Here is a 27948-nt window from a genome sequence, read left to right as displayed (position 1 = left end):
AGCTCCTGGCAGGCACGGGGGACCCTATGGGACACCGGGATTCAAACCAACCACCTTTGGTCCTGGATCGGCTGCTTGCAAGGCAAACGCCGCTGTGCTATCTCTCCGGGCCCTACCAGGAGCTATTTCTGAGCAGACAGCCAGGAGTCACCCCTGAGCACTGCCGGGTGTGGCCCAAAAACCAAAAAAAATAAATAAATAAATAAAAGGATTAAGAAAAATCAGGGGCCTGAGAGATAGCATGGAGGTAAGGCGTTTGCCTTTCATGCAGGAGGTCATCGGTTCGAATCCCGGTGCCCCATATGATCCCCCGTGCCTGCCAGGAGCAATTTCTGAGCCTGGAGCCAGGAATAACCCCTGAGCACTGCCGGGTGTGACCCACAAAAAAAAAAGGGGGGGGGGGGCGGAGAGATAGCATGGAGGTAAGGCGTTTGCCTTTCATGCAGAAGGTCATAGGTTCAAATCCCAGCATCTCATATGGTCTCCTGAGCTTGCCAGGAGCGATTTCTGAGCATAGAGTCAGGAGTAACCCCTGAGCGATGCCGGGTGTGACCCAAAAACCAAAAAAAAAAAAAAAAAAAAAAAGAAAAAGAAAAATCAGTGTTGATTTCACCTGTGTTAGGTTTTAAAGTACACAGGATAATGTGCAGATCTCTTTTTATGATCAGATCTACATTTCAGTATAAAATTCTCCAGGTCATGGGCTGGAGGGATAGCACGGAGGTAAGGCGTTTGCCTTGCATGCAGAAGGACGGTGGTTCGAATCCCATATGGCATCCCATAGGGTCCCCCGAGCCTGCCAGGAGTGATTTCTGAGCCTAGAGCCAGGAGGAACCCCTTGAGCACTGCCGGGTGGGACCCAGAAGCCGAAAAAAAAAATTTTTTTTTTCCTCCAGGTCAATCCTTCACTTAGTCACATAGACATAAGCTTTTATGAAAAGACCAGAGACTAATCTCTGAATAGAAGTTTCCTGAAGACCAGCTAACCTTTCTAGTCCCTCTACTCATTGAAGTCAGTTCATTTAGTGTCTAAAACTGCTAGGAGCTTTTATAATGTTATTTCTGTTTTATTGATTCAGTGAGCAAGCTAAATTCTTGATTACTGTGCAAGACTTTGAGAAGGTTATGGTTAGTACAGGGTTGTTTGATTCGTAATAACTGCTTCTAAATCTTACCAAGTAGAGTATCGGAGGCAGTAGGTACATATTACAGAAAGTTCCTAAATGTGTCTTTTTCTTTTTATGATTTTTTTTTTTTTTTTTGGTTTTTGGGTCACACCCGGCAGTGCTCAGGGGTTATTCCTGGCTCCAGGCTCAGAAACTGCCCCTGGCAGGCACAGGGGACCATATGGGATGCCGGGATTCGAACCGATGACCTCCTGCATGAAAGGCAAACGCCTTACCTCCATGCTATCTCTCCGGCCCCTCTTTTTATGATTTTTGCTAATCATTTTATCCCAATATATTTTAAGAGAATTAAAATATTACATATGTGAACACTTAATATATCTCAATCTTTTAGTTTTATGCTCTAATTGTAGGTATCATTTTTAAGTTACTGTATATATTACTATATTTCTTGTACAGTTTATATGCTTTTTAATATATATATATATATATATTTTTTTTTTTTTTTTAAGATAGATGAAACCTACCCAGAATTTTTTCCTTTATTTTTTTAAATGAACATCTTAGTTAATAGTTGTAATTAGATTGCCCACTTAGTTGGTTTGGAAATTTTTTGTTTGTGTGTTTGTTTGTTTTTTGATTTTTGGGCCACACCTGGTGATACTTGGGTTATTCCTGGCTCTGCGCTCAGAAATCACTCCTGGCTTGAGGGAGGGACCATATGGGACGCCAGGGTATTGAACCATGGTCCGTCCTAGGTCAGCACGTGCAAAGCAGATGCTCTACTACTTGCGCCACTGCTCCGGCCCTTAGTTGGTTTGTTTGAAAAAAGTAATTTAGAGACCAGAGTCAATGGGGACCAGCACAATGGGGAGAGCATTTGGATCATACGTAGCCACCCGGGTTCAACCCCTGGCATCCCTTAGAGTCCCCTGAACCAGCCAGGAGTAATCCTGAGTACCACCTGCTGTGGCCCCCAAAATGAACAAAAACAAAATGGAATTTTTTTCCTATAGGAATTAAGAAAGAACATATACTATGAAGTCTAACATTAAAATTTCTCAGTGCCCTCTTAGGAGCTATTTCCACAGTCTGGCAGTGTAGAATTAATTAAATTAATATATGTCCTTGATGGTGGTGGATGATGGATGGTGGATCCTTTTTCGGCCGGTCCAGGCACCTGCATCTTCTTCCTGTCGGCAGGTCTGCGAGTTCAGGGTAGCGGCGAGGAAATGATCCACAGTAGTCAGATTTCAGGAGACATCAGCTTTATTACAAAGCTCTAACCTCCATACGATATCTTACATGGCTACTAAGCTAACCTTTTAAGCAGCCTCTCTGCAGCTGCCCTGCATCTCAAACCTGCCTCTCATCCCTCCATCCTCCTTCCTGGGGCTTCTTGCTAAATTCCTTTTATGTCCCTCAGGCAGCCCCTTTGTTACCTTCCATAGACCCCTCCCAGAAGTGGGCTGCTTTGACTCTCAGGTAAGATTAGCATTTAGTCTGGGAGGGGAACAGGGTAGCACTCCATGGTTCCAACCAAAGGGTCCCAGATAGTCAGCGTGAACGTCTAGAGTGTTTCTGTAGGTGCTCTTGGTGCCTGGGAGAGCGGACCCTAATGGGTCCCCTGTGCTGTGGCATCATGCACTGCCAAAGGTTAAGGCTCTCACTGGTCCCTTTTACTTCAGATATGCTGAGCTCGGTGACAGGACTGTTCCTCTCTGCCTTGCCTTCCCTTCCTGGGTTAGGTATTATGTATTTACTGATTTGTACCTACTGGATTTGTATATGATTATGGATCATTTTGTCTTTTTCTTAGCTTGCACTTAAAATTAATTTCTGTTAATAATAACAGGTTTTAGTAAATGTTTCGCTAATTTTTTTTTTCTGATTGTTAAATTTCTAGTATATGACTCTTTTGACCTTTTCTCTTTTTTCTTTTTTGCAGGAGGTCCTAGGTTATAAAATTGACAACCAGTTTTCTAATTATATAGTAGCAGTATTAGAATACATTTCTGCAGACATTTTAAAGCTGGTGGGGAATTATGTGCGGAATATACGGCATTATGAAATCACAAAGCAAGATATTAAAGTGGCAATGTGTGCAGACAAGGTAGGGCGCCAAGCTTGAACAGGTTTTATTACACTTTCTGTTCATGACGTATTGAATACTAATGTGCAGTTCAGCAGACTTGTGTATCATTTGCTAACGGATATTTCCCATTGTCAGCACACTACTGTTTGAGATGGTCACTTTCTGTGAATAGAATAGAATGCTAGCGGTGCAGTAGAAAATGTATTTAAATGTGTCATATGTTGTTCAGTATGTTGCTGCCAGCAGGTAGAATTAATAACAGGGTGTCCTGAGTTTCTTGAATTTATTTTTATGGGAGGACTTGGAAAGAAGGAACTTACTTGAAAAAATTAGAAAATGACAAAATACCGTATTTTCCGGCGTATAAGACGACTTTTGAAACAAAAAAAAGTCAACCGAAAATTGGGGGTCATCTTATACACTGAGTATATCTCGAAAAATGTTTCAATATGCCCCTAAACGAAACAAAAAAAATCAGGCCGCAGACTTTCCAAATCTCTTTCTTGGGGGCTCCCAAACAGTAGTCAGGAGATCTGGGGGCCACTTCTGGCAAAACCCAGCTAACCGTGTTGGTGGTTCAGTGCTAGGGTCCAAGGATGGGGTGTTGTTTGGTTCAGGTAGTGGGGGAGAATTGCCAGAAAAGGGGCCTATGATAAGGGACCAATCACTGCAAGGCTGCTCAGACCGCCTCTCTTAACTCAGCCAATCCAAGCAGGCTTTTGATGCATGCAAATTAGACAATGTTCTGGACCCGAATCTGCACTGTCAAAAGCCTGCTCAGATTGGCTAGAGTCAGAGAAGAAGTCTATGACAGTAGAACCTTTGAACCTTTGCTTGTTGGGATTGGCTCACTGTGGTACATACAGTTGCAGCACAGGAACGTTCTGTCTGATACAGCGAATAGAGGCCTAAAGCTATGTTTTAACTGCAAATTTAGGGGGTCGTCTTATACGCTCAGTCGTCTTATACACCGGAAAATACGGTACTCTTTTGCATTTCATTTCAATACCTTTCTTTAGATTTTTACTTGTATGGTTTTACTATAATAACATGAAGAACAAATAATTATTGAAAGTTAAACTGTGGTGATTAGCTCCTTTCATCATTTCATGTAGAGAACTATCCCTCTGGTGAAGGTGCTTGCTTATACCTACATTTTATAAAAAGGCAAAAAGTTGGGGCCAGAGAGATAGTACAGTGGTAGGGCGTTTGCTTTGCAAGTGGCCAACCCAGGACCAATAGTGGTTCGAATCCTGGCATCCTATATGGTCCCCCCCGTGCCTGCCAGGAGCGATTTCTGAGCACAGAGCCAGGAGTAACCCCTGAGCACTGCCGGGTGTGGCCACAAAACAAAACAAAACAAAAAGGCAAAAAGTTCAGTGACATAAAGAAAGTGTTGCAGACCCAAGAAGTTTCTAAATCTAAGCTAGATTTATCTCTAGGCCTGTCAGAGTTCAAAGTTGAGTCAGTTAAAACACTGCTTTGGAAAAGTTTTCTGATAAGCAGTTCATTCTATTTTTTCCAGTTATATGTCATGTTTTTGAATACTTCATTCACTTGCTTCTTTTTTTTTTTTTTTTTTTTTTCGGTGTTTGGGCCACACCCGGCAGTGCTCCGGGGTTACTCCTGGCTCTGTGCTCAGAAGTTATTCCTGGCAGGCTCTGGGGACCATATGGGATGCCGGGGATTGAGCCTGAGTCCATCCCGCGTTGTCTGCATGCAAGGCAAACGCCCTATTGCTGTGCTATCACTCTGGTCCTTCACTTGGTTCTGTTTTAGTATTTGTTCTTTCAGAATAAGCACATCCGGGGCCGGAGAGGTGGTGCTAGAGGTAAGGTGTCTACCTTGCAAGCATTAGCCAAGGAAGGACCTTGGTTTGATTCCCTGGCGTCCCATATGGTCCCCCCAAGCCAGGGGCAATTTCTGAGTGCTTAGCCAGGAGAAACCCCTGAGCATCAAATGGGTGTGGCCCTCCCCCCAAAAAAACGAAAAAAAAAAAAAAAAAAAACAGAATAAACACATCCCAAATCACCATATCTGAAAAATGTTTTCAGTGTTTTTGTACTTTGAAATAAATAATTGCTTTTTATTTATTTTTTATTATAATTTTTTTTTTTTTTTTTTTTTGGTTTTTGGGTCACACCTGGCAGCGCTCAGGAGGTACTCCTGGCTCCAAGCTCAGATACCACTCCTGGCAGGCATGGGGGACCATACAGGATGCCGGGATTGGAACCACTGTCCTTCCGCGTCTAAGGCAAACGCCTTACCGCTGTGCTGTCTCTCCGGCAATAGTTGCTTTTTAAATAATTCTTTTCAAGCTGTAGAAGGTAGTTTAAATGAATCAGAAAATAATATTTTGAGTGCTTACTTTGTGTTCACCAGTGGGAGAGTGAGAAAGTCTTCAGTAGACTTCAGAAGTGATCACAGGAGATTGGTATATCACGAAGTAATAGGAAGTACAATATTATTACCCTGGGTTGTGGGATAATGCTCCTGAGGCTGAGCAAATGCTGAGATGAGGTTATCGGGAATAGTGATCCTGGACTTATAGGGGAGGAACTGAACTTGTCTCGGTGGCCAGATAAAGGCCAAGCACAGACTATAGACTCGCTCAGCTGTGAGAGGATGGCAAGAATCAAATGGGGAAAAGTGAGTTCAGAGAGAATCTCAAACAGAACAGCTTGGAAATAACAGGTCAGCGAGACACACACTAGCTTTAACAGAAGTCTGGGGCAGTGTCAGATGTAGTCTATTTTAAGAAAGATACAGAGGGTGTTTGATTCACAAAAAAGAGATCCTGGTACCTTTGGTCATTGATTCAATGTACTTAAAGAGCTGCTTTGACGTTTAATTTAAAATTTAATTTAAAATTAATTTAAAATTTAATTTGACTCACATTTTATTTCACTTTTTGTATCTCTAGGTGCTGATGGACATGTTTCACCAAGATGTAGAAGATATAAATATATTATCTTTGACTGATGAAGAGCCTTCCACCTCAGGAGAGCAGACTTACTATGATCTAGTGAAAGCATTCATGGCAGAAATTCGACAGTATATAAGGGAACTAAATTTAATCATAAAAGTCTTTAGAGAGCCATTTGTCTCCAACTCAAAGTTGTTTTCAGCCAATGTAAGTATTGTGAACGTGTAGGTCATTCTCGCTTGGGCTCCTAGTTTTGTTTGATCAGCGGTTCATGAATTTGTGTTCTTTTAAATTGTGATCCATAAATCATAAATACAGTTTCTACAACAGGTGCCGTAAGTGAAACGTCAGAAACAATAAACTAGTTTAAAATACACTAGCTCTAGATCTAGATCCATAAAATATCAAGATCAGGGGCCAGAGAGATAACATGGAGGTAAGGCATTTGCCTTGCATGCAGAAGGATGGTGGTTCAAATCCTGGCATTCCATAGCGTCCCCCGAGCCTGCCAGGAGCGATTTCTGAGCGTGGAGCCAGGAGTAGCCCCTGAGCACAGTCGGGTGTGACCCAGAAACCAAAAATATATCAAGATCAAGTATCGAGATTCATAAAGTAAAAATTAATGAACTGGATTTCCTTAAAATGACAATTTGGGAGGCTAGAGAGAGGAGACAGGGTCTAAGGCTTTTGCCCTGCATGTGGCTGGCCTAGGTTCTATCCCTGGCACCATATACAGTCCTGTGAGTACTGCTGGGTGTGAACCAAAACCAAAAAAAGTTAATTCTGCTTCCCAGAAGACATTGACACAGGGAAAGAGCTGTGACAGAGCGATGAGAAGAGACATGCACTTCTGAGACCCTGATTGCCGTTCCTTGCAGTCCCTTTCCCCTCTACACACACCTGATGATGTTCATGGGTCATACCATAGCTGCCTCCTGCTCTGTGCTTGGGGATCACTCCTGGTGGGGCTTGGGGACCATATGGTTGTCAGAGATGAAGGTGGAAATAAAGATGGAAAATGCCGCTAATAATTATGGATTTTGTCTTTTTTGTTTGTTTGTTTTGGTTTTGGGGGCCACACCCAGTGACGTTCAGGTGTTAACTCCTGGCTCTGTGTTCAGAAATCATTCCTGACTTAGAGGACCATATGGAACGCTGGGGGATTGAACTATGGTCCATCCTAGGCTAGCTTGCGCGAGGCAGACGCCCTACCGCTTGCGCCACTACTCTGGCCCCTGGATTTTTCTCTTTTGAGTGATGAAAAGTTCAGGGATTTTGATATTTAACTAAACAATATATCACAACAAATTGAATGCAGCAAAATATATGAAATCCAGCTATTATGTACTAAATTTGATTTTAGATGATTGCAAATAATAATGTCAGTCTCACTTAATTTTCATTTTAGAAAAATAAAGCTTTATATGTCTACTATTTATCATTGTTTTCCAATTGTTTCAGTTTTTCTTGGTTTAAATTTCTGAAATGATAGATATTAGTAGATACAGCTATATACCAGAAACTTTCTGGCATCTTCAATAATGTGTTTTGTTTTGGGCACTGCACTCCAGGCAGTGCTCAGAGGTTACTCCTGGCTCTGTTCTCAGGAATTACTACTGGCAGGCTCAGGAAATCATATGGGATGCCGGGACTCAAACCTCTGTCCTTGTGCATGCAAGGCATGCAGAGGCCTTACCTCCATGCTATCTCTCCGGCCCCATCTTCAATAATTTTTAAGAAAATGAGTATGTATCCTGAAACCATTAAATTTGGAAATGACTGCCATAGAGAAATGTATTTGCAAATTGTCTGTCAGTGCTATAACTCTTGATTTTGGTATTGAATTGGCAAGAAGAATCTTTAAATATCACTCATCTTTGCAAGATGCTAAAATCCTTCATTGTATTGTCATGCTAAACTTTATTTTCCTGAAAGTATTTATTGACTTAAATCTTGCTTATATATATATAATAATTTAAAAAATATATATATATATATGTATATCCTGCCTAAATTAAGATCTTTTCCCTCCCAACAGGATGTAGAAAACATCTTCAGTCGTATAGTAGATATACACGAACTCAGTGTTAAGTTGCTTGGCCTCATTGAAGATACTGTGGAGATGACAGATGAAGGGAGTCCCCACCCATTAGTTGGGAGCTGCTTCGAAGACTTGGCAGAGGTAAGTCCTTTAATTACTCGACATTTTCTCTCACTTCACTGTAACTTTTTGATGTAACAACACGTGCAAAGTAAGTATTCATCATTCCTGATGGAGTCTGCCTGTTGGAAGTCCTCTTGCTGATGGTTAAGACTTCAGTCAGGGCCTGGAGAGATTAGCACAGTGGCGTTTGCCTTGCAAGCATGGACCAAAGGTGGTTGGTTCGAATCCCGGTGTCCCATGTGGTCCCCCATGCAAGCCAAGAGCTATTTCTGAGCAGACAGCCAGGAGTAACCCCTGAGCACCGCCGGGTGTGACCCAAAAACCAAAAAAAAAAAGACTTCAGTCAGCCATTGGTAATTTCTTGAGTAGTCAGAATTTAGATGCGATTTTTCATCCACATGGGTTCGCATTGCTCAAGTTTCTGCTGCATTCATATATGGATTCATGAGTAGATAAAGTGTTCTCATCCCATAAAAGGCACTCTGCAGCAGGGGAAGCATTTGCAGCCCACACTCAGTCTCGTGTCTCATTTAATGAGGCTATAGACATAGCTAAGTACTTGGCTCTGAGGAATGCCTGCTTGTCTTTCATTATGAGTTTTAACACTGGGATTAGAGAGATGCTACAGATGTTAAGACACTGCTTTTCATGGCGCCGACATGGGCTCTGTCCCAGGTACTGTACATATGGCCCATTGAACACACCCAGAGTAAAACCTGAACATAGAACACAGGTGAACTTGGATGTACAAATAGTTGCCTGACCACCTCCCCACCCACCCAGATATATTAATTTTGTCATTTACTGTCAACCCCAGAAATCACCATAGTTAGATTCACAAGGAAGATAGGAGTGAATGGAAATATATATTATTTGTGGATAAAAAAAAAATCACGTAATGGTGATATCAGTGACTCAAGTAACCTACAAATCCAGTATGTAAGGAGCTGATCTTAAATCATATGGGTATTAAGGGAATAGACATGACCGTTTGGAATGGAGAGAGCTAGGTGGAAGGCTCCGAGTGTGAACGCTAGAACCTTGGGTCTACCTGGTGCCCTGCCCACCTCTGTCCCGTGGACTGGTGCAGGCCTGATCACCACCCCTGGGTACTGCCAGCACGAACTCTGCCACGTGTAGCAACTATAAAAATAGTAGTGCTTATAATTCTGAATAAGGGCTGATGTGATTTATCTACAAAGTAGTAAGAGTTATGGGCCGCAGAGACAGGACAGCAGCTAAGGTGGGTGCAGGACAAATGCCCAACCTGGGTTGATTAGTCTCAAAGGCCATGGCAGTTGGAAGAGACAGTTGGAAGAACTATGGCAGATGGGCTTGGACATGCCCCTTTACACGTTCCTTGGGCACACCCCCTTGTCTGCTGATATTAAAAGAGAAACTTAAACTGTTGAAGGGAGGCCCAGAATAGTGACCAGAGCAGTGCCTACTGGTTCACAGGGTCCAGAAATAAAGTATCAGAGAAACATTACCTGCTTTGCAACTTTTTGCTTTTATATCTTCTTTGAATCTCGGCCTCTGGTGGCCGATGAATTTTCATCTAACTTTCTCTCCCTCTCTCTGGAACCCCTGGGTGGTAGAAGCTGGCCTCAAACACCAGGAGGAATAAAAGGTGTTTGTTTCTTCTCTTCCCTCTCAGTTTCTTCTCTCCTTTCCTCTCACTCAGTCCTGGATGGGTGGTCACTACAACTTGGTATCCCTGGTTGGGCTCAAGGCCCTACCCTGCAGCTGGTCCTCACGGGCCACTGTGAGCCGTGCAGCACTGGGCCCTGGCTGCGGCTGCCTTGGGCCCCTTGGGCTTCTGTACCAGGTGACCCCTCAGGCCCCACCAGGACAGATCCCTGAGCAGAGAGCCAGGAATAAGTCTGGGACTAAGCAGTAAGTAATGCCAGGTATGGTCCAAAACCCAAAAAATTGAGGGTGGATAACTTTTTCCTTTTTAATAAAAAATACCTAATACAAAAATAAATACCTAATATATGTTCTATTGCACATTACCTATCTGCTGGGATAGATAGCTCTGCTGACCACTTACCTTGTACATGTGAGGCCCTGGGTTTGAGTCCCTGAATCTTTGGTGTTTGCTACAATGTGGACCAACTTTGGAAATATTATGCTCATTAGAAGAACTGAGGGTTGGGGCCGGAGAGATAGCATGGAGGTAGAGCACTTGCCTTGCATGCAGGACAGTGGTTCGAATCCCGGCATTCCATATGGTCCCCTGAGCACTGCCGGGTGTGAACCAAAAACAAACAAACAAAGAACTGAGGGAGTATGATTCCTCAGATATGATGTATGCAGAACAATAAAATTTCTAAAAACATCCTAGAGGGCTGGAGGGAGAGCACAGGTGGTGAGTTGTGTGCCTTGTACACAGCCCGCCCTGGTTTGATTGTCCAAGCACCACAGGCGTGAACCCTGAGCATCACTGGGCATGGCCAAGAACAGGTCAACACCACAAAAAGATGCTCTAAGAATTATTCATGGGTATGCACAGTGAAGCATGTAGCAAATGTTGATTGCAGGACAATTGATAGAGTACAGAAAAGTGAAAAATAATCAAAATGCTTGACAGAAAATGTACTTAAAGTCAATATATTTTAGCAGTACTGTTAAACTTTTGCAAGTTGTTAAAAGAACAGTTACTAAAATTTTCATATGATATGTTTTCCATAAGTCATGAAACATAAGCTTGATAAATTTGTCAAAATTAAGATTTTCATTCTGAAACGGCTCCAATAGGACACAAAGGAAAGCTAAAAATTAAGAGAAAGGTATTTATAAAGACTGACTGATTTCTAGAACATATAAAGAATTTATAATAACTTGCAACTTGATATGCTGTATTATATCTCAGAGAACTGAATCCAACTTTTGTGAATTCTGATCTGTTATTGTTATTATTCCATTTTGTTGCTGTGTTTTGTTTTGGTGCCTCACCCAGCAGTGCTCGAGGCTTATTTCTGGCTCTGCATCAGGGGATCTCTCCTAGCCAGACCTGGGTGTTGAATAACATATTAATTATGGAGTCTTGGATGGTTGTGGATGATGGTAGATGGATGGTTGATGAGAGGCCTTTCTCTGCCGCCCTGGCCACGCGCCTGCAGCTTCCTCCAGCTAGTCTGAGGGTTCAGGATAGCTGCGAGGAAATGATCCACAGACAGTCAGGTTTCAGGTGACATCAACTTTATTAAGGCCCTGGCCAACATGTGTGGCCTATAATCTTAAGCAGCCTATTTCAGCCACCCTGACTTCTCAACCCCTCTCTATTCCTCCATGTTGCCAACTTTGCCTGCTCCTTCTCCCACAATCCTTTCTGAATCCCCTTTCTGCCCCTGAGGCAATCCTTTTGTTACCTACCAAGGACCCCTCCCAGAAATGGGCTGGTCTTACTATCAGGTCTTACTACCAGGCCCTTGATCTCTCACCGCTGCCCTGATTCCATTTTGAACAATATGAAAAGGCGATTGAGGGACATAAAGTGCTTATCTGGCAGGTTCAGGTGGTGACTTCGAACTTAGTGGTGCCACACATGCCAGGGCAGCCCTGAAACTCTGCTGCTCCAGATGCCCAGAGGGAAAGGCCTGGATGATGGTTCAGGACCTTAGACACCCAGGGAGTTGGGAGGTCCTGAGCCTAACTAGCAGTGCTGTGTCCTGGGCACACAGGGCAGAGTATAAAGGGTGATTACACAGAGGGCCCATGTCTCTCCTTCCTTCTTGCTACCTTCTGCTGTTTGACACTAGCTGCCTCTTCAGAGAAATGAGCTTCACTAGCATTTAGAGCACTCTTAATTATCATCATAGTGATTTAGGGCACAGCAAGCGAGAGAGGAGAGACGAGCCTCCTGCTAGAAATCAAGATGTGGGGCCCAGAGCTGTTGTCCAGCAGGGAGGGTATTTTCCTTACGTGTGGCAACCCCGACTTCTAGCCCCAGCATCCCATCTGGCCCCCAAATACCACCAGGAGTGATTCCTTAGTGCACATGCCAGGAGGACCCCTGAGCATCAGTAAGTATTGGGATGTGTGTTTTTGGCAGTAGGGGTGTAGGGTTCAGAAGCCTCCAGCCAGAGTGCCGGGTTCCACCGAGCAGCAGGCAGCCTGCCTACTGTAGCTCGGCCTGGTAGGCTGTTTCTCAGGGCATCTCGTCTTTTTCCTCACAGGTCATCAAAAAATGATAGATTCTACTTTTATTGACTTAATCATTGTATCATGTTATTAAAAATCTACCACTAAGAAGGAATCGAGGAGGGCCAGGGATGCGGCTGAGGGACAGAAGACCAGGCCTTGTGTGCACTGGACCTGGGTTTGAGCCCAGAGGAAGTAGAAGCGAGAGACAGAGAAAAGAACTGGGAGGAAGGCTGGCGTTAGTGTTCTGAACAGCTGTACCTTGCATCATTTTAATAATCTGGGTTTTGTCTTTTAGGTTAGCTTTGATTTCCAGACCCAATAGGTCTTTTTTGTTTGTTTGTTTTATTTTGTTTTGTTTTTGGGTCACACCCGGCCGTGCTCAGGGGTTACTCCTGGCTCTACACTCAGAAATCGCTCCTGGCAGGCCTGGGGGACCCTATGGGATGGGATGCCAGGATCCGAACCATCGACCTTCTGCATGCAAGGCAAATGCCTTACCTTCTCTCCGGCCCCAAAAGGTCATACTTTTTGATTATATGGTAAAAGAAATCCTTATTAAAAAAGGGTTTAATTTTTTGGGGGGTGGGCCACCCATGAGGCTGCTCAGGGCTGACTCCTGGCTCTGCAGTCAGAGGCCATTCCTGGTGGGTTCGGGACATATTTGTTGAACCAGGGGTTCAAGCCTGGGTTGGCTGTGTGAAAGGGAAGTCACCTTCTCCACTGCACTCAAGGGCCTGTTGTTCATCGGAAGGAATTCATCTCCCATCTTCCTGAGAATGTTACCTTTATTCTATTGTTACAGTTTAGGAGACTTGAAGAGAAAAACTTGATCTGCCGCTACACATGTGCCAGTGACTTAATCTTTCTGTTTGTGGTGGTAGATTGTGTTTCATTTGGAGAAAACAAACGTGTTTTATCTTCTTTATTTTCCAAGGAACTGGCATTTGATCCTTATGAATCATATGCTCGAGATATTTTACGACCCGGTTTCCACGATCATTTCCTTAGCCAGTTGTCGAAGCCTGGGGCAGCACTCTATCTGCAGGTATGGTAGTTGGATTTTTTTTCTTTTAATTAAAAATTACATACTGTCTTGAAAAGTAAATTAAAAAAATTAAATCATTCTGTTTTCTAGTCAATAGGTGAAGGTTTCAAAGAAGCTGTTCAGTATGTTCTGCCCAGGCTCCTTCTCGCCCCAGTTTATCACTGTCTACACTACTTTGAACTTTTGAAGGTAAGAAACACTTACTGTTAGTTATAAAATATTTAAGCAGATTATGTGTGTGAGAGAGAAATCGATGTGTCTGTACAATTAAGTCTGTTCTTTTTTCCAGTCAAATAAATAAATGTAAATACATCTGCAAAAGACTTTTTGTTTTAATAGCAGATTTGGATTTTGTTTTTTTTTGTTTTTTTTTTTTGTTTGTTTTGGGCCATACCCAGTGATGCTCAGGGGTTACTCTGGCTATGCACTCAGAAATCGCTCCTGGTAGGCTCAGGGGACCACATGGGACTCCGGGGATCAAACTGAGGTCCGTCCTGGGCAGCCACGTGCAAGGCAAACGCCCTATCATTATGCTATCGCACTTGCCCCAGATTTGGATTTTTTTTAATCTTAAACATGGTTTGCATGGCCAGTTCTTTTTTTTTTTTTTTTTTTTTTTTTTTTTTTTTTTGGTTTTTGGTTTTTGGGTCATACCCAGCAGCACTCAGGGGTTACTCCTGGCTCTGTGCTCAGAAATCGCTCCTGGCAGGCTTGGGGGACCATATGGGGTGCCGGGATTTGAACCACTGTTCTTCTGCATGCAAACGTCTTACCTCCATGCTATCTTTCCAGCCCCATACACAGTCAGTTCTTTAAAAACCCATGGAATTCCATATATTCACTTTGGTGAAGCAACCCAGCATGGTCGCAAGGCCAAAGGAATATGTTAGGTGACGTCACCTACTATTTGTACTTCCGCTTTGCAGCTGACTCTATAAAATCCTCTTGCATGCTGTCATTGTGAGCTGTACTTCACCCCTGTACGAATCCCATTCAGCCAGGCTTTGAAGCACCCAATTTAAGCAAAGACTAGAGGGAGGCTGGAGCAGTAGGACAGTGGGTGAGGTTCTGGTCTTGCACGTGCTTAAATTAGGTTTGATCCCTGGCACTGTGTATGGTCCAGTGAGTGTCTGTAGAAAAGATCTCCCAGCACTGCCAGGTGTAGCCCAAAACCTAAACAAAACATTAGATTTAGAAGAGTTTGCTTTTTTCTCTTTTCCCCCCCTATGTGCACTAAAATCAAATAAAGAAGCTTCATTTTTTTACATTGCAATTCAAAAGTGTAGCTCAAAGTGATTTGCCTTTTTTTTTTTTTTTTGGTTTTTGGATCACACCTGGCAGCACTTGGGTCACTCCTGGCTCTACGCTCAGAAATTGCTTCTGGCAGGTCGGGGGACCATATGGGATGCCGGGTTTCGAACTACCTTCCTTGTACATGCAAGGTTAATGCCCTACTTCCATGCTATCTCTCTGACCCCAATGTGATTTGCTTTTAATTATTTCTAAGTGGATTTAGATGTCACCTAATGATTATACATAATATGTTCTTTTATTTATTTATTTATTTATTTTTGGTTTTGGGGTCACACCCGACAGTGCTCAGGGATTACTCCTGCTCTACGCTCAGAAATCGCTCCTGGCAGGCTCAGGGTGACCTTATGGGATGCTGGGATTCAAACCACCTTCCTTTCTGCATGCAAGGCAAACACCTTACCTCCATGCTATCACACCCGGCAGTGCTCAGGGGTTACTCCTGGCTGTCTGCTCAGAAATAGCTCCTGGCAGGCACAGGGGACCCTATGGGACACCGGGATTCAAACCAACCACCTTTGGTCCTGGATTGGCTGCTTGCAAGGCAAACACCGCTGTGCTATCTCTCCGGGCCCTATTTCTTTGGCTCTTAATAGGATATTTTTTGGTTGTTGTTTTTGGTTTCTGGGCTATAATCGGCAGTGTTTATGGTTGATTCCTGGCTCTGTGCTCAGGACTTTTTTGGTGGGGATTTTGGGGACCTTTTGTGGTACCAGGGTTGAACCTAGTTTGCCTTCATGCAAAGTGAGTGCCTTACCCACAATACAATCTCTCCAGCCCCCCCCCCCCCCAAAATTCTGTTAAAGAAAAATTCTATTTAATATGAGTTTGTTTTAGAATACTAGAAATTATGTGTACTTTGCAGGAGATGATGAAATGGGTTCTTTTTAGTACATCATGAATGAAATGAACAGCTGTTGAAGTTTATAAGCTAAAGAAATGCTCATTTCTACTTTTTCTTCCACTTTTCCAAGCCCTTTACATTTACATTACATTATGAAACCTCAAAGCAGTTATTAAAAAGAAATCTAACACCAAGTAGCACTGGTGAAGATTCAGAATCAAGTTTCATTGTCATGTTAGGAGTATATTGGGTAGAAAACTGCCTAATTAATCTCATACTGTGTCATTGTTTTTATTTTACATTCCCTCTGCAAGAAGGGAAGGTACTTTTGTACTTATCAATTTGTACTTGTTGGTATGTTGCTTGAGTATTTCCATTGAGCAGAGTTTCAAAAGTATATTCTGTGTCATATTAATTCCGTGGAGTAATGGAAATAAAAAGTGGGGGAGTGAGTTCATTGGTCAAATGAGTTGGGAGAAGACCACATGCTTCCTTATACTCCTGGAATTTTCAGTGTACATTAGAAAGCTAACGGCTTTTTAGAATGGTACCATCAAACGTTTTTTTTTTTTTTTTTGATTTTTTTTTTGATTTTTGGGCCACACCCGTTTGACGCTCAGGGGTTACTCCTGGCTATGCGCTCAGAAATTGCTCCTGGCTTGGGGGGACCATATGGGACACCGGGGGATCGAACCGCGGTCCGTCCTACGCTAGCGCTTGCAAGGCAGACACCTTAACTCTAGCGCCACCTTCCCGGCCCCACCATCAAACGTTTTGTTCCAGAATTTCTCAAATGAACTAGATCATGGAATGCCTTTTAAAAATATATTTCTGTGGGGCCGGGCGGTGGCGCTAAAGGTAAGGTGCCTGCCTTGCCTGCGCTAGCCTTGGACGGACCACGGTTCGATCCCCCGGTGTCCCATATGGTCCCCCAAGCCAGGAGCAACTTCTGAGCACATAGCCAGGAGTAACCCCTGAGCGTTACTGGGTGTGGCCCAAAAACCAAAATATATATATATATATTTCTGTGGGGCTGGAGAGATAGCATAGAGGTAAGGCATTTGCCTTTCATGCAGAAGGACAGTGGTTTGAATCCCAGCATCCCATGTGGTCCCCCATGCCTGCCAGGGGTGATTTCTGAGCATAGAGCCAGGAGTAACCCTGAGCACTGCTGGGTGTGACCCAAAAAACCAAAATATAAATAAATAAATAAAATATATATTTCTGTGCTTGTACATATATGTGTCTCATGGTGATTAGATTAAAAACAAATATTTCTGGAGCTTACTTTGGGAAGTTTTTTTTTTTTTTTTGCTTTTTGGGCACACCCTGTGACGCTCAGCAATCACTCCTGTTTCGGGGGACCATATGGGATGCTAGGGATTGAACCAAGGTCTGTCCTGGATCAGCTGCATGCAAGGCAAAAGCCCTACTGCTGTGCTATCGTTTCACCCAATTGGAAGCTATCTTTAAAAAGTTCTCCATCAAACTAACAGACCTAAACCTTAAGGATCTACAATTTTTTGTTATTCCAATTTCATGATTCATATTTGTTGACCATCTTTTCCCATCTGGGTGTTGCTCTTAACCCAGGACTGTTGTAACTTTGGTTGTGCTGGGCTCAGCCTTGGGGGTGCTGGGCTCAGATGTAGAAATAATTTAGGGCCTTTGTATATCAATTTCTGGGCTTTTATCTAGTGATGGGATGTTATTTTGCATTGTTTAAAGGGAAATTAGTGTTTGAGGAAAAAATAAAAGGTATTTCTGAAATCTTTATGGTTCATGAGCTTGCCAGAGCAAATAAATCATCACAGACAAATGGTATAGAAGAGTATTGCTTTTTATTCTTAGAATCATATCGCAAGCTCCTGCGAAGGCTGTGGGGAAGAACCTCCGGCCTTTTCTTGGCTTCGTCAGTCCCACAAAGCGCAGACAGGTCGCTGCCCTGAGAGGCTCCTCTGCTCTGACTTGACCTCCCCTGGAGAGCTGTGCCCTCTCTTCCACCTACCTCTCTGTCACTTGTCTCCTACAGATACCGGGTTACTCGACACAGGACCCACCTTCATCCTTGTGTATCCGGGGCTCCAAGCTTTGGAGCAATAGTGAAATGCAAATAGAATTAAGTTTTTTTGTGTACCTAAAAGTTTTTATTCACGGGACCGGAGAGATAGCATGGAGGTAAGGCGTTTGCCTTTCATGCAGAAGGACAGTGGTTTGAATCCCGGCATCCCATATGGTCCCCCGTGCTTGCCAGGGACGATTTCTGAGCATAGAGCCAGGAGGAACCCCTGAGCACTGCCGGGTGTGACCCCCCAAAAAAAAAACAACAAAAAAAGTTTTTATTCACTTACTTTCTTTGAATTCTTAATTTATTCTTTTTTATGTTGCCTTAAATATATAGACACGCGCACACACACATATACATACATATATATATAGATATATAGATATATATACACACACACTTTATTTCCTGCCAGAGTATCATTTCATTTTGATCTTATATTTTGAAATTTAATTTTAGGGCCTGGAGAGATAGCACAGCGGCGTTTGCTTTGCAAGCAGCCGATCCAGGACCAAAGGTGGTTGGTTCGAATCTCGGTATCCCATATGGTCCCCTGTGCCTGCCAGGTGCTATTTCTGAGCAGACAGCCAGGAGTAACCCCTGAGCAATGCCGGGTGTGGCCCAAAAACCAAAAAAAAAAAAAAAAATTTAATTTTAGTCCCAGTTAAAACATCTTATGAAAACCCAACAATTGCAGTCATTTATATTTTTTATTTATGTACTTATTTTTTGCTGTTATATATTTGGTTTGGGGCCCATACCTGGCAATATTCAGGACTCTTTCCTGAATCTGTTCAGGAACAGCTTTGGGTAACGCTCAGGGGATCCTATGTGGTGCCAGGGATTGAGCTATGGTTGGCTGTATGCTAGGGGAGTGCATTAGACCTGTACTTTCTCAGCACATTTTGGGGGGGGGTGGTCCACCCATATCAAACTCCCAGTTCAGATATTACTCCTGGCTCTGTGCTCAGGCATTACTCTTGGCTGGCTCAAGGGACCATATGGGATGCTGAGGATTGAACCTGGGTTGGCCGCAGGCAACTCAAGTGCCCTCCCCACTGTGCTATCGCTCCAGCCCCAGCAGCAGTGTTTTTAAGATACGCTATGGCCAAACAAACACTCACTGGACTGGAAAGCTAATGTATTCTGAATGTGACCAGATGTTTGGGGCTTAAGACGATTATGTGTGCTCTTCCTCTAATTTAAAAAAATAGGAATTTTCATTCATAATATCTGGTTACCTTCCTTAGGCTTCACTGGTGAGAAAAAGTACATGATTAGCAAAATAATGGGGAAAACATGTCCAGATTTAATTCATCACCTCAAAACAACCATGTTTTTTTTTTTCTGTAAGATTTAGGAACCGATGGAATAATAACTATGCTGGTTGGTGTTAAAATTTATTGTAACAGTCCCGTATTATCTTGATTGTGAGCCTTCGTTTACTAAGAAAAAGGAAGACTTTGTATGCTCACGTGGAATGAATTCTTGCTGTGTGTTCATATTAACATTAATTTTGAATATTCCCAGGAAGTTGTGTCCTGTGACTTTAAGAATAGTTACCATCTCCACTTACATCACAAATATTATAAAATCGCAGTCCCGGATGTCAAAGTATAATAACTGTGGGGAAGAGTTATAAATAGAAAATTTAAAATTGAATTGAAGACCGAAAAAATGTTAAAAGCAATTTGTTTTCTCTTCTAGTATTTTTTTTAATGCTACCCACAATCCCAATAAATTGTGAAAAGCACACATAAACTTGTGCGCCATACAATTTAAATATCCACTAGAATGTCAAAAACTGTAAGAAAAAAAGCATATTTTTGGGAGGCAGGAGAGATAGCATGGAGGTAAGGCGTTTGCCTTGCGTCCAGAAGGACAGTGGTTCAAATCCTGGCATCCCATATGGTCCCCCCTGCCAGGGGCAATTTCTGAGCGCAGAGCCAGGAGTGGCCCCTGAGCGCTGCTGGGTGTGACCCAAAAACAAACAAACAAACAAACAAAATGCATTTTCATGGTTCCGGAGCAATAGCACAACAGGTAGGGCATTTGCACACAGCCGACCCAGGTTTGATCCTCTGCATCCCTGACCCTGCCAGGAGTGATTTCTGAGTCCAGAGCCAGGAGTAACCCCTGAGCAAGGCAGGGCTTGGCCCCCAAAACAAAACTAGACAAAAACAAGTGTATTTTCAGATAGGTGCCTGATGGCCCCAAGCATAAGAGAGGTCTGACTCAATGGTGCCTGCCTGTTTGTCTAGTGGAGAAGAAAGTTTCTCTATGGGCCGGAGCTCACAAATGAGCACGCTGACTTTTCAGGTGGAGTCTTCTTAGTTTCTATTTTTGTCGGTTTGTGTGTTTGCTAGGTTTCGTAGTGCCTCCCCATGCACACAGAATGTCTCATCCAGCTGGGTATCTGGGCAGAGACTCATCTGTTGGGTCTCATTTACTGACACATTCCCCCTTATCCCCTTATCTGTTCTCTGAAGCTCTGCAGTCTCATTTCTGGGCTAGCAGCCTCTCTTCCCCACCTGTACACTGGTGCTTAGGAGCTTAGGGGGAGGGAGGGAGAGAGTGAGGGGGGGGGAAGGAAGGAGGAAGGGAGGGAGGGAGAGGGGAGAGAGGGGGGGAGAGAGAGATAAAATCTGGGAGGAAGGGACACATGGTTTCTTAACTTCTTCAACACCATTCCTCAAGGTCTTGTACTTTTATATTTTATAGTTCCTTGTATTTCGAGTTTTTATTGACCTGGCACTACTCTACATTTCCCTAAAACTTAAGGGTCTTCTTCAGTACTTGCTTCTGATTATTGTCTCTGCAGCAATACGAAGGAAAATGGTGAAGGGCTGAAACTGAGTCCTCAGGTAGGAAAGAGCCTGTAACTTTAGATAACAGATATTTCATAAATTCTAAGCTGAGAGGCTGGACAGGTAGGAAACAGCACAGTAGGGAGAGCCACTTGAATTGAATTTCCAGCATCCATATGGTTCTCTGAACACCTCCAGGATAGATTCTTGAGTGCAGAGCCATAAGTAACCCCTGACTATTGCCTCGTATGGCTACCAGCACTACCACCACCACCTCCACACACAAAAGAATGATCTACTGTCATAGGTATATGAAAGCTAAGTATCGATCTTAAGCATCTAAAAATATCAAATTGTCACTTTTAAAAAGCTTGGCCTTTTATTTTTTGAGCATTTGCCTTGCACACAGTTGACCCATGCTCAATTCCCGACATTCTATCTGGTCCCCTGACCTACCAAGAGTGATTCCTGAGCACAGAGCCAGGGGAAAGCCTGACTATGGACTCAGAATTGTGGTCAAAATAATGGGTTTGGGTGCTGGGTTGTGAACCTAAGACATAAACATTTACAAAGCCTGGCTTTTCTGAGATATCATTTTTGTGCTAATGTTCCCTATTAAAGTGTACTTTTTAAAAAGTACTTTCGTTCCCAGAGGCAGATGTGTTCACTCTGTTCTTTTGGCATAACTGGCAGATTAAAGGAAGAGAGCATCACGGGTTAATGTGCTTTTGTTAGGAAGGCCACACCTGGCTCTGCACAGGGACCACTACTGACTGAGTTCAGGGAACCCTGTACACTGCCGGGGATTGAACCATTGGCTGCTTGGCAGGCAACTCCCCTGAACCCCGAACTCTCCAGTCCCATTTGGGGGTGAGTAGTTTGAGGCCACATCCAGCTGTAGTTCAGAGCCAACTCTGTAGCTTCGCTTTAATATAATTGTTACATGACACAGAAGGAGTTTGAGAAGAATAAGGTCTCTGACCTTACTACTCCTTACCCCCACTGTTAGGTTAAACTTTATTTTACCTCGTTTTCTTTTTTTTAAGCCAGTCAAATTGAGCGGGGGTGGAGGTGGGGGGGTGGGTTATATACCAACTTTTGTGATACTAACATTAACAAGGTTTGATAAACCACTGCCATCAGACCAGCCTTACCCGTTTTCTTACCATTTTGGATTTACCCCACATCAGAGATGGTCTTACTTGGAAACCTGGATGGCACTGGCTCAGAATAGCCTGGACTATCTGTCCTTAACACTGTCCTTACAGCTCCACCCAAGGGTGGTCACTGGTCTCAATAAAAATGGCAGTTTTATGGGGCTGGAGAGATAGCACAACGGTAAGGTGTTTGCCTTGCATGCAGCCAACCCAGGTTGGACCTGGGTTCGATCCCCAGCATCCTATATGGTCCCCAGAGCCTGCCAGGAGTGATTTCTGAGCACAGCCAGGAGCACTGCCAGGTGAGGCCCATGAGCCAAGAAAAAAAAACCCAAAAAACCAGCAATTCTATCAGCCAGCTGGGGTGAGATATGAGGTAGAAGATGCCAGGCAACCTGTGTTTCACCCTCAGCCTGGTCTGCATTATTTCAAGCACAGCCCTAATTCAGACTCATCCTGGGGTCAGAGATACAGCGCCTGGGGTGACTGTACACCCCACCTTCTGATGCTTCTCAGACTTCTTTAAGTCAAAAACTCAGTTTACCGGCAGCAATTTTGGGCATAACTTGTCCTAAATCTCATTGCTCCCTTTTCTTCCCTTTACCCCAATCACACAGGGTAACTTTCACCATAAAATTAATCTAGGAAAAGAAGTGAACTTTAGTCCAGTTCTGTTAGTCCAGGAATTGCTAATTTTTACACTATTCTGTATAAGAATCAATGCTGTTAAGCCTATTTTTCTCAAAGTTTTATAATCGATTAGTGCAGTTCCTAGAAGTTTTAATGGCATTCATCAAAGAAATAGAACAAATATGAAATTTGTCTGAAACATAAAATACACCCTCCCCCCCTCGAGATAGCCAAAGCAATACTGAGAGAAAAAGAAAGTTATTATGGGGGCCTGAGCGGTGGCGCAGTGGTAGGGCGTTTGCCTTGCATGAGGCTGACCTAGGATAGACCACGGTTCGATCCCCTGACGTCCCATATGATCCCCCAAGCCAGGAGCGATTTCTGAGCGCAGAGCCAGGAGTAGCCCCTGAGCATCACTGGATGTGCCCCCCCCCCCCCAAAAAAAAAAAGATTATTATGCTTCTCAGCTTCATTCTGTATTACCAAGCTAAAATAAAAACTATAATATTGGGGCTAGAGAAATAGCATGGTTTGGGGCCACACCCAGCAATACCCAGAACTTATTCCTGGCTCTGCGCACAGATAGGACCATACGGGATGCTGGGGATTGAACCCTGGTCGGTCGAGTGCAAGGCAAGAGCCCGATCCGCTGGGCTTTTCCTCTGGCCCCAAGGTTTGATCATCTTTTCCTATTAAATAAACTACAAGATCAAGTTGACTGTTTGCCACCGTGACTAATGAGTCCTCCTGAGAAACATGTTCCTGAATATCACCTGGGTGACAAGAGCGTGTGCAGGCTCACTTATTTGCTTACTCACAGCCAACGTTTTGTCTTGGGAACGGCCATGCTTGGTAGATCTCTTGAATTGTTCTGCACCAACGCCCAGTTTAAATGAGCTATTAAGTCAAAGAAGCAAAGAATGCTTCTAGGAAGGTCTTTTATTACACTGACATTTATTTTCTATGCTTGCCTAGTGTTCTGAAAGCAAAACAATTTACCAATAAAATGCCTTCAGACAAGTTTTATGGCTTTTAAACTGAACTTGCCTTGAATGCAGTTGACCCAAACTTTTTTTGTTTCTTCTGGTTTTTGGGCCACACCCGGCGGTACTCAGGGGTTACTCCTGGCTGTCTGCTCAGAAATAACTCCTGGCAGGCACGGGGGACTATATGGGACACCGGGATTCGAACCAACCACCTTTGGTCCTGGATCGGCTGCTTGCAAGGCAAACACTGCTGTGCTATCTCTCCGGGCCCACCCCAATCTTGATCCCATACCTGTGGTCCTCAGAGCACCACCAGGAGCACCACCCTCAATACAGAGCCAGGAGTGGGTCCTGAGCACAGCCAGGCCAGGTGTGACCCAACAGCCAAAATAAAATGAATTCATTAGATTGGGGTTGATGAGACAGTACAGCAGGTCAGGTATGTAGCCAACCCAGGTTTGATCCCCCCAACACCACATCTGGTCCCTCAAGTCCTCCAGGAGTGATTCTTGAGTAGTCAAAAGTAAGTTCCGAGCACAGCCTGGTTTTTAACCCCAAGGAAAAGTGATTAAATTATGAACCAAATAGCTACTTGGTTGGTGGTGCTTTCATTGCACCATGAAGAAATCCTTCTTTTTCTCCCTTGCTCTTTTTTTTTTTTTTTTTTTTTTTTGGTTTTGGTTTTTGGGTCACATCTGGCAGCACTCAGGGTTACTCCTGGCTCTACACTCAGAAATTGCTCCTGGCAGGCTCGGGCACCATAGAGGATGCTGGGATTCGAGACACCATCCTTGTGCATGCAAGGCAAACGCCCACCTCCATGCTATCTTTCCAGCCCATTCTTCCTCTTTTTTTTTTTTTTTTTTTGGTTTTTGGGCCACACCCATTTGACGCTCAGGGGTTACTCCTGGCTATGTGCTCAGAAATCGCCCCTGGCTTGGGGGGACCATATGGGACGCCGGGGGATCGAACCGCGGTCCTTCCTTGGCTAGCGCTTGCAAGGCAGACACCTTACCTTCAGCGCCACCTACCCGGCCCCTCATTCTTCCTCTTAATATTACATAATCTATTGTCTTTGAGGCCTAAAAGTGCTAAAGTTAAAGGTAGTGTTTTATTTGACTCCCATTCTGCCATACGAGAAAGGATAGATGATATTTTGAGAAAATAACTAAACTCATTGAAAAGTAGATGCTTATCCATTATTTTGACTATCTTATGGTTCTGATTTTTCAGTCTTGTTCTTTCTATAAGAAAATGTACTTAAGGAAAAGTAGTTATGAAAGTTTTGAGCTATTGTTTACTGCTGAACTCCCTTTTGGAGGCAGAAAAAGGTTGCGAAGATTGGAAGTTATTTTTACATGTCGCCCTCACACCTCTGCTAATCCTTCATCTGAACAACAGCCACGCTGCTGTGTTGCTAATCAAGGATTGAAACCCTGTCTGTCTCGTGTGGCATGTTTTTAGTTCATAGAACACATGCTTGAGCCTTTCTCTTACTCAAACTTGATGTGAAGACAAACAGTTCTTTCTAGTGCTAATGTTAATTCACCACACAACTACAGGAAAAGCGACTTAACAGCGTTTACCTTTTCCAGAATGCTTCACTTTTTAATAACAGTCTTTTTATAAGCCTCCTTTAACAGAAGGAAAAGGAAAATTGTCAGGTAACTGCCTTGCAGTGTATCCATCTTCCCCACCCTCCCGTGTCTCCAGTGACAGGTTCAGCACTAACCTAAGATTAATCTGAGACACATCAGAAACTCTCCTCAGGGTTGCAATGATCTCTGGGCACCTTTGGGTGGGTATGGCAGAACCAAACTCAAACTAAAAACCAGCAACTCCTCTGGGACCAGATAGTCCGGGAATTAAGGAAGGCACTTGGCTGGCATGCCGCCTGCCAGGTTCCGTTCCCAGCATGGCAGATGCTCTTTCCTCCCTTCATTTTCCTGCCCCTCTGTCCCTCGTGCCAGGAGGGGTTCCTGAGCACACAGCCAGGTGTGTCTCCCTCCACTCCAATAAAGAAAGAGAGAAAAAGCTTCTCCACGCCACTGCTGTGCTTTCTGGTAGCTAGAAAGATCAGTCAGGACCCTTGTTTCTTTCTGCTGAGCTGCTGCACCTTACTGCCTGTTACGAGGGATAATGGCATCTTTTAGCATTGTTTCTGCTTTTTTATTCTTTGGAAAACATGGTTACATCCGATGTGGATGGTAATAAAGAAGAAGATGACTTAAGAGGAATAATGGATGACAAATTAAACCTTTTATTGTCTTAGAAAGTTGAGTCAGTGTTATCCTAAAAGAAAACACTTTTTTCTTTCTTTTTTTTTTTTTGTTTAAACCATTCTACTGGCTCAAATTTGTCATTTTGGCTTTACAGCAGCTCGAAGAAAAAAGTGAGGATGAGGAAGACAAGGAATGCTTGAAACAAGCAATAACAGCGCTGCTGAATGTTCAGAGCGGAATGGAGAAGATCTGCTCCAAAAGTCTTGCAAAACGAAGACTGAGGTGAATGTTTTCACTTTCTAAATGTTCCTTTTCCACCTTGAATAATGTAAGTCCTGAGATCCCAGTTCCCTCCTCAAGTAAACAATGAAGAAAACCTTTTCAGTGACAAGCTTGGTCTTTCAAAAGGAAGTGACATCAAAGCCGAGAGAATTTGTTATTGTTTGAGAAACCTTTCATATTAGTGCATTTGCCTTGCGTGCTCCCAGACAAGACCTCCTGAAAGCCGACTGGTAAGCTAGAGAGAGACAGAGGCAGAGAACAGACAGACAGACAGACAGAAATGTACCGGGTAGGTTTGTGTCAGTGTTAATTGTTCTGTCAAAGTACAGTTAGTGGTGGCCTTTATTTTAGAGATTGTCTAACATAAAGCATTAATTAATTCAGGGAACTTTGCTTTCAGTTCCCAGTGACAGGTGTGTTTGTTCCTTAGTTTTGAGTTTTGTCTATTTAAGCATTTTTTTTTTTTTTTTTTTTTTTTTTTTTTTTTTTTTTTTTTTTGGTTTTTGGGCCACACCCTGTGACGCTCAGGGGTTACTCCTGGCTATGCGCTCAGAAGTTGCTCCTGGCTTCTTGGGGGACCATATGGGACGCCGGGGGATCGAACCGCGGTCCGTCCTAGGCTAGCGCAGCAAGGCAGGCACCTTACCTCCAGCGCCACCGCCCGGCCCTATTTAAGCATTTTTAAGTGCTTTTTAAACTCTGTTGAGATACCTGTTTTTAATTTTACTATATTGGGATACTTTTTTTTTTTTTTTTTTTTTTTTTTTGGTTTTTGGGTCACACCAGGCAGTGCTCAGGGATTACTCCTGGCTGTCTGCTCAGAAATAGCTCCTGGCAGGCACTGGGGACCATATGGGACACCGGGATTCGAACCAACCACCTTTGGTCCTGGATCAGTTGCTTGCAAGGCAAACGCCGCTGTGCTATCTCTCCGGGCCCAATATATTGGGATACTTTTAAATAGGTAGAATCCTGTAGCTGAATTTTAAGGTAAAATACTGTTGTAAAATACTGTTCAGAGTTGTTTTTGGGTTGTTTGTTTTTTGTTTTTTTTTGTTTGTTTTTTAGTCACTAAAAGAAATCTGTACTATTTTGCTTTAGTTTCCAAAATTCCATAACTTTAATGCTGATGTATTTGGAGACTCAGCAGTGTCTAACACGAGACTTTAACTGTGCCTTTCCTCACTCTTGGTGAATTCCGGGTGATGTCATCCGTGTCCTATAACCATTTTTCCTTTATGCCAGTGAATCTGCATGTCGGTTTTATAGCCAGCAAATGAAGGGGAAGCAGCTTGCCATCAGGAAGATGAACGAGATCCAGAAGAACATCGACGGCTGGGAGGGCAAGGACATTGGGCAGTGCTGCAACGAGTTCATCATGGAAGGCACCCTCAGCCGCGTTGGAGCCAAGCACGAGAGACACATCTTCCTCTTCGACGGCCTCATGATCTGCTGCAAGTCCAACCACGGGCAGCCCAGGCTCCCCGGAGCCAGCAGCGCCGAGTACCGGCTGAAGGAGAAGTTTTTCATGAGGAAGATCCAGATCAACGACAAGGACGACACTGTGGAGTACAAGCACGCCTTTGAGATCATCCTCAAAGACGGGAACAGCGTGATCTTCTCGGCCAAGTCCGCCGAGGAGAAGAACAACTGGATGGCGGCGCTGATCTCCCTGCAGTACCGGAGCACACTGGAGCGCATGCTGGACGTTACCATGCTGCAGGAGGAGAAGGAGGAGCACCTGAGGCTCCCCAGTGCCGACGTGTACAGATTCGCGGAGCCGGACTCAGAGGAGAACATCCTCTTTGAGGACAATGTGCAGCTTAAAGCTGGGATCCCCATCATCAAGGCAGGGACTGTCATCAAGCTCATTGAGAGACTCACGTACCACATGTACGCAGGTAAGGCAGGGCCACTGCCCATCCCTCACACCTCCTTGCATCCGGCCAGGATGGGCTGTCTTCTGCACAGTCCCAATCCTGGGCTGGCCAAGGGCCCTCCTTTTCCTCGGGCTAGAAGCTCTTCCAGGGTCTATCTCTCACTTTGAGTGTTCAGACTTTCCCAGATTTTTCCCTATCTAAGTTACCTAAATTGTTAACTTCATAGCCAGTCGTAAATAGGGAAAAAAATAGTCATTT

General features: G+C 43.8%; 1 protein-coding gene across 2 annotated transcripts in view; it reads left to right on the top strand.

Annotated features, from left to right (window-relative positions):
• The window catches only part of SOS1 (SOS Ras/Rac guanine nucleotide exchange factor 1), a 107369-nt gene that overhangs the window by 40591 nt on the left and 38830 nt on the right, over positions 1-27948 (top strand). For both annotated transcript variants that reach the window (XM_049784244.1, XM_049784243.1), the window contains exons 4-10: positions 3076-3240; positions 6146-6355; positions 8187-8330; positions 13396-13506; positions 13597-13695; positions 25683-25810; positions 27056-27711. In XM_049784244.1, the coding sequence (XP_049640201.1) occupies positions 3076-3240; positions 6146-6355; positions 8187-8330; positions 13396-13506; positions 13597-13695; positions 25683-25810; positions 27056-27711 (1513 nt within the window). The remainder of the gene's footprint in view (positions 1-3075; positions 3241-6145; positions 6356-8186; positions 8331-13395; positions 13507-13596; positions 13696-25682; positions 25811-27055; positions 27712-27948) is intronic.

This window comes from Suncus etruscus, chromosome 12 (assembly GCF_024139225.1).
Source record: "Suncus etruscus isolate mSunEtr1 chromosome 12, mSunEtr1.pri.cur, whole genome shotgun sequence".
Lineage (NCBI taxonomy): Eukaryota > Metazoa > Chordata > Mammalia > Eulipotyphla > Soricidae > Suncus > Suncus etruscus.
The sequence above is the reverse complement of the archived record's forward strand: the minus strand, read 5'-3'. Positions and strand labels throughout refer to the sequence as shown.